General features: G+C 40.9%; 1 protein-coding gene across 1 annotated transcript; it reads right to left on the reverse strand.

The window, feature by feature from the left end:
• Positions 1-1,302: 1,302 nt before the first annotated feature.
• tgfbi (transforming growth factor, beta-induced) lies at positions 1,303-12,720 on the reverse strand. Its single transcript, XM_012841844.3, has 17 exons — positions 12,540-12,720; positions 12,133-12,231; positions 7,983-8,047; positions 7,667-7,824; positions 7,177-7,341; positions 6,946-7,092; positions 6,557-6,698; positions 5,943-6,155; positions 5,700-5,837; positions 5,463-5,605; positions 4,841-4,977; positions 4,228-4,358; positions 3,819-3,943; positions 3,321-3,423; positions 3,146-3,210; positions 2,881-2,905; positions 1,303-1,975 (listed from the first exon to the last, which is right to left on the reverse strand). The coding sequence occupies exons 1-17, from the start codon at positions 12,653-12,655 to the stop codon at positions 1,914-1,916; spliced, it is 2,034 nt and encodes a 677-aa protein (XP_012697298.2). The 5' UTR covers positions 12,656-12,720; the 3' UTR covers positions 1,303-1,913.

The following is a 12,720-nucleotide window of genomic DNA, read 5'->3' on the forward strand; positions in this document are numbered from 1 at the left end:
TTCAGTGATAAAAAAAAGTTTAATATATCAGCCTTGAATTGTGTGTTTGTACTCATGATTCATGTCCTTTTGTGGCGGTTGCTGCTGTGACAGGTCATGCAGTGGCCTTTTTGAAAGACTACTGGAAAAGTAGGGGGATGTGACAGACGCACAGGGCAGCAGCATATAATAGTGTGGTGTTAATATCGCCACATATGTTCAGTATTAGTGGTTCCTTCACTTACTTAGTCAGAGATTTTGAAAGGGTCTTGCACAGGTAGAGTATGCAGTGGTGATTAATGCAGAAACAATGAGAGCACTGACTAGTAAATGTTTTTCCCGGCACATGATTTTCATGAGATTGGAATGGGTCATCATCCCATATCCACTAAAGGACTGCAAAAGATTCTGAACAGTTTCTTTTTTTTATACCGTTAGAAGTCTGATCATCTTGTATTTTAAAATGCAATCAACAGAAATGTCATCTCAATCCCCAGTGGCATCCCACAGTGTAATCCCTAAATTCTGACTTCATCGCAAAAGGTTACCTTCCAGAATGGAACAAAGGACTTCAACTCAACTCTGCCTTCTACTCTACCTAAAGGGCCGTGAGTTTACAGTGAGTGCATTTTCTTCATTCACTCCATTAAGTGGAATTCCAAGCCGTGGTACTGAGGTTTTCCATGCCCCCATTGAAAGCTGTGACCTTTGGTGTATGCATACTTTATCTGGCAATATTTAGACTTGTTAAACTGTCTTTGGCAGGGGCTCAGTAGCCCCCTCAGTCACCGCTGGAAGGACTGGCTGTTGCCCCCCCCCCCCCCCCACCCCCCACCCAGCCTGGCTGCGTCTGGCATTAAGTGTGTCACAGCAGTGGAATGTTTGATTCACTCTTCCGGAACACTCCTCCACCTTGCCAACTGGGAATGGCTGACTATGTACATATATTTCCCTGTTCTGCTATGTTGACTGGCAAAGCACCCCACAGACGTACCCTGGTCCTTCGGATATGTCCTTCCTATGAAAGAGGTTCCCACCATCAACTGCTTAGAGGAGTAATGCTCAATTGAAAAGACTCTCTTGAGTGCCTCACAGTATATCTAGAGGATTAAAATGATGGGGTGTTGTGGAAAAGAAGGAAGACAAGCATAACTAAGTAAGTGAGGGTGTTCACACTTCACACAAGTTCCAGCAATAATCTTTCTGTACAAAGGGCACACAAAGTTCAGAAGAAGAAAGAGAACCCTACAAAACACTAATAGATACTAAACCTTGGCAAACTATCAATTAAGAAGCTTGGAAAAACGACACAGTAACTCTGGATAAAAAATGAAATGTTTTATTCAAAAATGTGCAGACATTGTTGCTTGATTTACTGCCACAGTAATGTACAAATGCTTTGTGTGTGATTTATGACTTTAAACTGATGAAAACACAGAAGATAAAAAATGTTCAAGGAGACATGATATCAACCTGCATTGGTATGTGCCCAAATAGCATTTTTGTTCCAGCTTAAACCATGCAAACATGCTACAGGTATATTAAAACAAAACACAGTATACAATTCTCAAAATCTGTTCTGGATAAACATTCTTAAACTGAAAAACAGAAGTCACTTGAATGGATATTCAAAACTACTTTATAAAGCTACACAAAATCATATCAAATTGCTGTCTTTGGTTTATTATATAGTTCTTACAAGAAATTGCTTAAATCCAAATCTTGGCCTTTGTTATTTCAGTTCAAGAAAATCATTTCTGACTGCTAAAATAGTTATTTTTGATTCTATCGACAGATTTACTGTTTGCAATTTTCACAAGAATAAACATCTTACCATCTGAAAGACCAAAATGAGAATATATTCCATTAACCAAACACTACAACTTCAAATATTGGAGGGTGAAGTTAATATTTATCTCCTTGCTCAACAGGATTTACTGAACACGAGTCATCGTTTTACTGGACCGACTTTTCATGACCTTCTGGAAGAGATCATCTGAAACGCAAAGAATATGTATCATTTAAATGCACAACATTAGGAAACACTTTGTTTTAGCAGTGATAGCAGGGCAAAAGTGACCAAATCACCCAGGTGGATTGGTTTTGTGCCAAGCTTGGTGGTATTGCAATTTAGTTGGGAGTACATTCCCTGGTGTGGGCAGGTTAGCAGTGTTCTGCCAACAAAGTGAAAACCACTTTCACAATCTGACAAATGAACATGGTATTTCCTGGCTTTCATTGGAAAACCACATGGTACACACATCAGATTTACCAAAAGTATCTACGGTGGTCAAGTTTGTCCTTATAGTACTGATACATGCCAGCAAAGCAAACTTCTGTATTCCATTAATTTCTATTCAGAGGCAAGCGATTGTGACATAGATGTGCGAATTGCACGAAGCGAGCGGAACATTTTTGGAAAAGTTTAATCCTATGCAAATGAGGAGTGAATTTCGCCAGCAGCGGCCAATAGGATTGTTTGGTGTCGTCTCAGACAGTTTGAAAATTACAGGACTATGGCGTTGTTTGGTCATTTAATTTGCCAGAAATGAAAAAGCTTGGAGGGCCTTGTAAGGGGTTGTTGTTGTTCCTGGTACGTTAGATATTTAGTCCTGTGCTTACTTTAACAGAAGGACAGTTCTGATATATATATATATATACAAGTGACTGGATAGCTTGCTAACTACCTCACTAGTTTAGTCTGTTACACTATATCCACATGCCACGACACGCCCACTGAAAGCCGTATCATTTAAATTAACCTTATTGACAACATTTTTGGTTGAGGATTCAGTGATGTTCAGTGAACTGTGTTTCAGTTTAAAATACCACAGCTGTATTGACTACACCAATACCAGTTTGGACAGAATATTGTTAATGGTGAAGCTTATGTAAAATTACCATTTCTCACAACTTGCGTGCCAGACTGCAAAGAAAACAAACAGAGGACAATTACATATCAAACAGTGAAATAGTCCTACATCCCAAACAATAGTGTGAGTTTAATCACACACTTTGGCTGTTCATTTAAAATGTGAATGTGATCTAATGCTGGAATGTAATTTCTCAACGTAATGGAAATGAATACCCTATGCAGAGTTAAATGGATCTGATCAGTCATCAGTCAAGGTGATCAGTCAATGACGAATGTCATCTAATCACTTACTCTCACTGCAGATGTACGAGTCATCACCACAGAGCCAGCGGCCTGGTCGCTCTGAACCTTGGGAGCTGGAACACAGAGAGACAATAACTAGTGTAACACTGAACTGGGGTTCTGTGACGCAACCATTAAATGATGGTCAAGTTTAAATTGGAGGAAAAAAAAAGGTAATGCTTACGGAGTGGCTTAATGATGGCGTTTAGGGCGTGAACGACCCCGTTGGTGGCCATCAGGTCAGCCTCAACAACTGGCACTCGGTTAACATACATGGTTTGGTTTCGCTAAAAGAGAGGAAGAAATAGCGTGAGGCTCATAACTGGATCCCTTTGAAGACGTCAGATACACACATTAGCCTTGAGTTATGACACTCCCTCAGTAGCTGCATTTTCACTCTGGAGTTGATCTCCATAGGGGGCGACAGTGGTACAGGAGGTAGAGAAGTCGTCTAGTAATCAGAAGGTTGCTAGTTCAATTCCCTGTCGAAGCGCCCTTGAGCAAGACACTGAACCCCTAATTGCTCATGATGTGCAGTGTGCCATCAGTATAAAAAATGTAAAAAGAATTTGTATACCTTGTAAATCACTTTGGATAAAAGTGTCTGCTAAATGACTAAATGACTAAATGTAAATGTCCATAGGTTAGTGGTGGCATGGCATGGGAAAGAATGAGCACGCACCACACCCAGCTCCAGCCTCTCCCCCAGCATGGGCTGCACTCGGGTGTGAGAGGTTACCCCTCCGCTGACCAGGAGCTCCTCACCCATATGGTACTTCAGAGTGCTAACAAGCTGCTGGGTGTTACCTATAAAACACATGTGAATGTGAAATATATGAGCAGAGCAGATGGACTACTATACCAAAACATTCCAACCATTTAAGATGTAAAACTCATTAAGAAGTAGTTCAGGTGTAGAAATAGAGGTAGACTATAGAAGTCTTTTCTCTGTGCAAAATAATGTTCACAAAAATAATGGACAGTTATTTAAATTCAGTATTTGAAGTTCTTCTCTCTCTTTATGCCAAATCTTTTTTTTTTTTTAGAATCAAGTCAGTCCATATGTGTTAAGAATAACAGTAAAACATTACTCATAAGTCTGTTGAGGTCAGCAGAGGGCATGGCCCTGAAGGCGTCGTTGGTGGGCGCAAACACGGTGTAGGCACCCTGCTTATTCAGCAGCTCAGTCATGCCAGCCTTCTGAATGGCGTCGACCAGAGTGCTAAAAGAAAGGAGGCTAGCCTTTAGAGAGCATGCTAAAAAAAGACACAACACTGTTATAGACAGGGAAACACTACAAAAAAACTGAGAAAATGTTGGGACCTGGAACTGCCTTAGAACATGTTAATTCATGAGCACTATGGAAAAGTGTTAAGCACACTGACAGTAAGTCTTTGAATGTGGGTGGGAATGTGCAGCTGCGTATTCCCTTTCAGCTTTGTGCTCTGTTAAACCCATTACACCCTTTTTTCTTAGGATATTTCCCTGCAGGGTATTTTCAGAGCTTTGGGGCTTCAAAAGAAAATTGGAAAGCGCACAGAAGAATTCTAAGTCAGGCAGCACCTGCAAGGTATCAACTTGTGAGCATAAGATTATATCTTCACCTTTTTTCTACCTAAATGTCAACAAACTACATGGCCTCAAGGCCACCACTAAGTCTTCAATTGGAGGAAAGGTATTACGAAGGGGAAAACGCCTTCTCACCTAAAACGATTATCTGCCTTCAGAACATCCATAACTGTTCCCATGGGTGGAACCAAGACCTTGTCAACTGTTAACATGGTGGCGAAGCGTCCAGTCTTATCATGTGCAGCAATGCAAGCGTTTTCAATGCACAGATTCTGTGAAACAGGGAAAAAAGATTGTGCGTCAAATCAGTCCTTAGAGCAATGTTTGTTTTATGTGAAGACTCATGATTCTCCATATGGCCAAGGTCTGTGGAAAGAGTTAAGTCGGTGCTGAGGAGGATGTGTCCGGTGGTCTGTGAATTCCATTGCAAAGCAGAAATGGGAGAGCAGTACACATTTCATGCACCACACAGAACATGGCTGAGAAAGGAAGACATGACACCAGCGGTATGAAATATACAGTATGTATAGATTAAGGAATATTCTTTGTATTTTTACGACAAGCACTGAACACTTATTGGGGGTATTTGTTCAACCTATAAACTAAGAAAAGGAAAACCTTAAATATATGATGTATGAAAGGGCTTTACTGTGTGTAAATAAACAATGAAATAACATAATATAGTCATTTGTTCAATATTACATGTTAAGATTATGTCCTGTTAAATGACTCTTCCTTCATAAGCAGGCATACTTACATTTCTGTACACAAACACTCTCAGTTTAAGTCCTCCAAGGGTCTCGAGCTCCTGTCCGTGATAAAGGCCTGCGGAAGACACTGTCTCTTTGATGATGTGGTTCCTCATCAACTTCTTCATCTCACCAGTCATGGTTAAGCTGCCTGTGACCAAATGTAATGTGGTTGTTAGAAAAAAAATCCTAAGGATGAAGAGCAAAAAGGCCTCTTTGAGCAGCGGAACATTTTACAAGCAAACCTTTGAAGGCATCGTTCTGAGGGGCAAGCATGGTAACAGCCTCGGAGCCAGTGAGATGAGCGGAAAGCCCCGCATCAACAAACATCTTGGTTGCTGTGGTGACCGTGGATCCCTCGGCCAGCTCCAGGAGTGTCTTAGCTTCAAGACATACCACATATTTAGTCAGCAGGGAAAACCATAAATTTATGAGGCAATTGCGCAGGTATTTATGACCCACACACTTACAGACTCTAGTAATCCTACCTGAATCGGGAATAAGGAGCTCATTGATGTAGTGCACCACTCCATTGGTGCCCAGTTTGTCCTTTGACTGAATGATGGCTTTCCCATTGAGAGTCATCTCATCCCCCTCGCAGCCCACCTCCAGGGTTGTGCCCTGAAGGGTTTCCAAGGGGGTTCCTGACACGATGGACTCGGAGCAGTGCATGTTCTTCAGGATGTGGTAGTTCAGCATGTCTAGAGAGCGACATGCCAAGTCAGAACAGCAAAGGGGAACACAGTCTCAAGGACAGAAAATGATACCCCCTTTAACATTTCTGAATGAAATGACCTCCAAACAAAGCCAACATTGTCACAGTTTTTCTAGTGCTAAAAGTGACATGTTTTGGCCTGGTAACGTGATAGCCACTATTCTCTTATTACCAAACATTATGTGTTCTATAAATGCTCTATTTTGATGGGGGAAGTTGTGAATAATGAATGACAACACAGACTTTATAATTATACTTCAGTCAGTTGGCCCCCATCTTACATACATAAATGATCCATTATCGCACACAAACCTCTTGTTTTAGTTTAGTTGTAAGAAAAACCCTTGCTTATGATGTTATGATATTATGCTTAGGATAAATGAGCACCTTTCAGGGCCACTGGGTCTCCAAGGATCCTGGTCAAAGTATCTGCAGGAATCTTCTCAAAGGCCTCATTTGTTGGGGCAAAGATTGTGTAATGGCCTTCATTTTCCAGCATGGTTGTCAGACCAGCAGCAGCAACGGCAGTCTTCAATGAAAGATATATTTATTAGAACATTTAAACCCACTTGCTTTGAGTTTATGTTGGTACACGCTGTTACACCAAAACAAGTCCCCTTCTAGAATCTGATATGGAGGGTTAAATAACTGCAAAGAACTGGCAGACTATTTAAAGTAAATACCCACACGTGGGCTTTTTCACATGGACATGTCATTGTGTTATGTACTTAAAAGGCATGAGAAAAAGTGTGAAATAGGAAGAGTTGAGGCTTTACACGCAAAGTCTCCAGATCATCATCGGTGTCAATTAAAGAGCTGACATCATTGGTGATAGCAGTGATGACTCTGTCCACAACGTGGACGATTCCATTGGTCGCGTGCTGGTCGGTCTTCACAAGGCGGGCGCAATTCACTGTAACAATCTTTTAAAAGAGACACCGTATTACAGCATGATACGTAGTTGCGCTTTGGCAAGATGTCTCTCAATGCAACTGTCCTATACTCACCCCATTGGGATAGTGGTGGATGTGAACATCAAAGTCTTGATACATGGAGGGGAAGGCAGCGCCGTGCTTCAGGTCCTCGGAGGTCAGACGTTTGTTGACCATGTGGTAGTGAAGTGCATTAAGGAGCTCGATGTTGACATTGCTCACCAAGGCATCTAGAATTTCCTGCAAACCACAAGAGATCAGAGTCTCATTCTATCACGATGACCACATCAACAGGGTTGCAGACCACTGATGACCTCATCGTGGAGAGGTTGTTTTGTTTTCCTGAATCTTTCTTACATTCCAAAATAGTTATGGGTATGAGTAAGCAATCATTATATGTTTGTCATCAGATCAATTAACCCCTAGAAGGAGAGGCTAACTTGCTGAAAGTTTTATTGAGTGGTAGATTCTGAACTTTCCAGCCAGATATAGACTGTGAAAGAGTTCCAGCTATAGACTGTGAAAGGGTTCTAGCTATAGACTGTGAAAGGGTTCCAGAACTCACAGTTGGCAAGGCAGCCCAGGCCTCGTTGCTTGGGGCAAAGAAGGTGAAACTGCCAGGCCCCTCGATCTCCCCCCTCAGCTGGGCCCTGTCGGAGTACATTTGAGTGGTGGTGGCTCCAACCGCACCCAAGGTATTGTAGATGTTCACCAGGGGCAAGGCTGCAAAACACAAACAGCACAATGAGCCTTCCCATGTTTAAAACACACTGTCCTGGGAGCTAGCAAACACCTCAGAAGGTAAATGAGAACCGAACCACATGTGTGGCTTGCACATGGATGCTGTGGCATTTCAAAATGGAGAATATCATCTTCTTTACCTGCAGGACAGCCCTTCTCTCCTGTTGCTTTTTCATAACCAGGACAGCACTCATAGCTGATCACCCTGGAGACACACGCATGACACAAAATAACAATTATACATGAAGTTGAAGATATGTTACTTGTATGGCTGGGCTACCATAACATGTCCTGTTGCATCACAGTTATATGCAGATTTCAAAGTTAATAAGTACATAATAGTCTAATAGTCTGGTCCTCTGCTCCAATATGCATTAGCATTTAAGAGCGAGATGCCAACCCCATGCCTTCTGCTCCAAGAGCAGCAATCACATCTATACAGTCCTTTTTCTCCATTTTTGTTCCCTTTTATTTCCATAATAAATCTGCTCTGGGCTTGAAATGGTCTGGGAAGGTCATAAAAACTCATTTCCTTTGAGAGACCAGAAATCCAGAGACACAGAATTGGCCAGAGGAAACTCCTGAGAGGGGACGAGGGGACCAATACTGAAAGATTGCATATTGCCAGCACAAACAAATTGTAAATTCTTCAAACCCATCCTTCTAGGGTGCACAGAATACAAACGTGAGATGCCTCAAAAATGGAAAAAAGACACATATACCCTCATTTCAAACAAAGCTACCTATTTTAGTGGTTATCACATAGTTGTACAGCACACAGGGTGGTTTAACACAAGGACTATGGCTCCGGGATACAATGAGATCATTTATTCATTTTAGAAACTAAACATTGCAACAACAGTGGGTCTGTTGTCTACAAGTGCTTGCTTGTTGATAGAAAGAGAAAGACAGTTAAACATCGCCCTAAACATTATTCAAGTTTTCCCCCTACTATTTACAAAAAGTATGAAATGAAACTCATATCATTCATTACAGTGGCTATATTTATTTTCTTCAAGACTGTCAATCATCTCTAACAAAAACACAGACTTGGATTTAAGTAATCAGCTGCTAGGAACATAAAAAAGAGTGTGGCTAAAGATGTAAGTCAAGACAAAGAGGACAATTCTGACATTCAGAGAGGGGGTAGCCTTGTAAAACAGAAAGGACTGGAAACCAGACTGAACTGATTATCAAAACAGATGGTAACTCAACTCCTGTTTGTTCTTTGCCAGCATAAACATAGATGGTAGCCATGGATTTCTGACAAAATAAACAGATAGGCTGCACAATTCAAACTCTGTGTACATTGAACTTCCACATGGTGTGTTGTCCGGCTGTCCCTCACAAATGGTGCAAAAGTTGCAAGTGGGTTTGAAAGATGCTTGAGAATGTGGAAACCTAGAAGAGCAGATTTCACTGTCACCAAGACTCTTGAGTACATCTAAAACTTTACGACATGGAAAGTGAATTTAAATGTGATCCCACATCCAGCAAAGGACTGAATAGGAATTTATTACAACTGATTTCAGTTGTCAGCTCCTGTTTAGAGGGAATTTCACAGACCATGTAAGCTCGACTGTCAAAAAAATCTTGTCAAAAAAAGTCTGGCAAGGGGTAATGATTCCCTGATGAAATAGCCAAAAGGGAGCGGGTGGGGGAGTGTAGGTAGGTTATTGGTCAAGAGGAGGGATATTACTCTCCCCTCAAGTGACCTGGAAATAGCTTGCCTCACTGCAATGCCCATTAGGGGCTGTTCGCACAAAGACAGGGATTGTTCACGCAGAATGCACCCCCCAGCCCTAAACTTCAACCCCCCCCCCCCTCTGAGGTTGTCTGTAAATCAACACAAATTCAACCTGATAATGATTAGTCTTGTGTTTACCAACCAGGCAATGTCCGTTCAAATTCATTCTGGCTTTGCACATCAACGTGGGAATTTCTGTAAAGAAAGAACAAACTAAACAAAAACAAAATATTTGGATGATTTGTGTGTGTTTAGGGATAACAGATTCTCCACGGATCTCACTAAAGCGTCATTTCCTAAGATGTCCAGCACCTTCAGCTATGCCGGCTTCCTCTTTTCCTTTCCAATGAAAGAGACACTGTTGTGAAACGCCGTGGAAAAAGCACAAGACCTCCTCTGTTTCATAACTCACACTTAGTTTATGCTGATACTTCATATATTCAGGATGTGGTACAGTTTTTCCTAAAAAATGTGAAATACTAACAAAATCCCCTGTTACCCATCTATGTAACACCACAGAGGCCCATGCCATGGCCAAGCCACATATCCAAGAGCGACTCTCTGTACCTCAGGGTGTTAAAGCATATGTCCAACAGCCAGTGCACAGAATGAGATTGGTGAGAGATTTGCAGCATGTCTGCCTCCAAGTGGAAAAGCTGAGTGATCCAGAGGAGATAGTTGGCACACAGCAAGTATCCTACTCCTCCATGGTAAAGCAAGTATCCTACTCATCCATGGTAAAGCAAGTATCCTACTCCTCCATGGTAAAGCAAGTATACTACTCCTCCATGGTAAAGCAAGTATACTACTCCTCCATGGTAAAGCAAGTATACTACTCCTCCATGGTAAAGCAAGTATCCTACTCATCCATGGTAAAGTCCTGTGTCCTTTGTTAGCAAGGATTGATTCATTCATGTTTTGCAAGGGCTCCTAAAATCACAATGAAACAGTTTGACTGTTTTTTATATTTTTAAAAAGTCATTGTGCAAAGCCAGTGAAATCAAGAACTGAGGAAGGACTTGGAAGCTTAGGCCTATCAAATTAATTTTATGCCTTCAATAATACACCTGCCTTTTTTCCATTTGCCAATAACAAATATCCTGTTAACAAAATGTTAAGTCAGAAAATGCTGACTTGGAAAAGCTTCCAACTTGAGAGACTAACAGACAAAAAAAACACTCAGGTGTTTATGAGGCTGTTTATGGGCAGCTTCACAGAGTGTGAAAAAAGACAAAAAGTGCAGAAGACAAAACTGAAGCTTAGAACTATTTCCATCATCAACAATGGATGGTATAGACACTTTTGGTCATAACCATGGCAACTAAAGCTATCCTTTCAGAAGGAGTTTATAATATAGATGATAGTTTTTAAACGTATAATCTTATTGGATCATTTCACAGTTGTGATCTTACTGGATCTGAAACCCTGCAGCTAAATATCAGTAGCATTCAAGAAACGCTACCTACACCCTGCACACAGAGCAGACAGATACAAACAGTTATTTCCTTGTAACATCCTAAGAATAACATTACTTCACCAGGCCAATGAAAGATTTTTTTTTTTCATAAATGGACAGAATCTAGAGTTACAACTTATATCATTATATCATTAAAACCAATCAGCTGGCAAGGGGGATTAGGACAGGCGGCTGTCTGCTATAAGAAACCAGACCCAAAACACCGGTGCATCATGGGTAGCCTCCAAACCCAAAGTGCCACAGCACATTAACAGACAGCAGGTCATTTCTCAACACCTGAGTGGGATGACTGCATTGCACAAAAATGAAACACTGTGAATCAGGAGTTATCCAAATCTGATTTTAGAGCTCAAATACTATATGTATATTTATTTAAATTTTCGAATGGGCAAGGGTTAAGGGGAATTACTTTTCTCCTTGGTGGTCTAAAGAAAAACTTGACTTCAGTGACATTAATTAACGGTTCTAATAACTTCCATGTTCAACATGACTGAAGGCAACTTCACTGTTGACTCAGAGAGCAATTATGGTTTGCTACCAAGCTGTTTGGGCAACAGTACGAGGAAAGAATTTAACTTTTTCAATCTCTTAAAACAGTGGTCCCTATTTTTCATGCTTGTGTAAGTTCCCAACGTCTTGCATGCTGGCATTTTGGCCCGACAAAACACTATCATTAACCGCCCAGCTACATCACAGGCTATCCTCCAGCATCAATTTAAAGCAGCAAGGGAGCTTAGGGATAAAATATTTTCCAGAGTCATCTTAGATGTCCTGACTGGGGATATTTTCAGGATTAAATCCCATACTTAAGTGGAAACTCCGTTATTGCGATTTATTTAGGTACAAAACGCATATCTAAATGAACCAGAGCAGTAAGAAAAGTTAACTTAAGGGGGGAAGTTCAGTGCCCTTATGAGTTTGTACCCTTCTAAGAGTGCACTCTCTAAGCAGAATCGTACACCGTGACTTTTTTTGCAGACAGTTTGCCATTAAATGCATTGCAGTGTTAAAGAATTAAAAACCAAACACAAATACGTTTTTCTTTAGGCATATTTTTACCACTCACGTTGGCTTTCCACAGATTTTGCGATGATACCACTGTTTGCAGTTGGTGAAATACTTCTTATCCGTTCCCTGAATCTTCTGCATTGCACAGACGTTCGGGCTAAAAGGGGAAAAGTATGATAAGTTTAAAATATCGCAACAAACTCACCCACATAGGCTTAACACAGCGATCTTAGTTTGTCTAGGCAACTTTGTCTTTCATCAATACCTAGAAAGTTAATCGACTGTTGGGAGTTAACAGTCAATAAAATCACTCTTCCAAAAGCTGTATCAATGTGGATCAAACTATAGCCCGTGTAACCATCTGTTAATGTCATTAATGTATTTAACTGTTTAATTAACCTAAACAACATTTCAACGTTCAATTTTTTTTTTTAGCAGTCATTGATTAACGTTGATTAAACTTACCCATGTGGTCGTCCTCGTATTCTACTGTGCTGCAGAACTGATTGATATGGCGATTTTGCAACACATATCGAAACAACTAAAGTTAGTGCTAAAGCCAACAACGTTAAGTGCTTCATTTTGATCCTTTAACCAGTTTCGCTCCTCTCCACGCTGCAAACAAGTATGTTTTAGGTGTCCTCTG

This window comes from Clupea harengus, chromosome 20 (assembly GCF_900700415.2).
Source record: "Clupea harengus chromosome 20, Ch_v2.0.2, whole genome shotgun sequence".
Lineage (NCBI taxonomy): Eukaryota > Metazoa > Chordata > Actinopteri > Clupeiformes > Clupeidae > Clupea > Clupea harengus.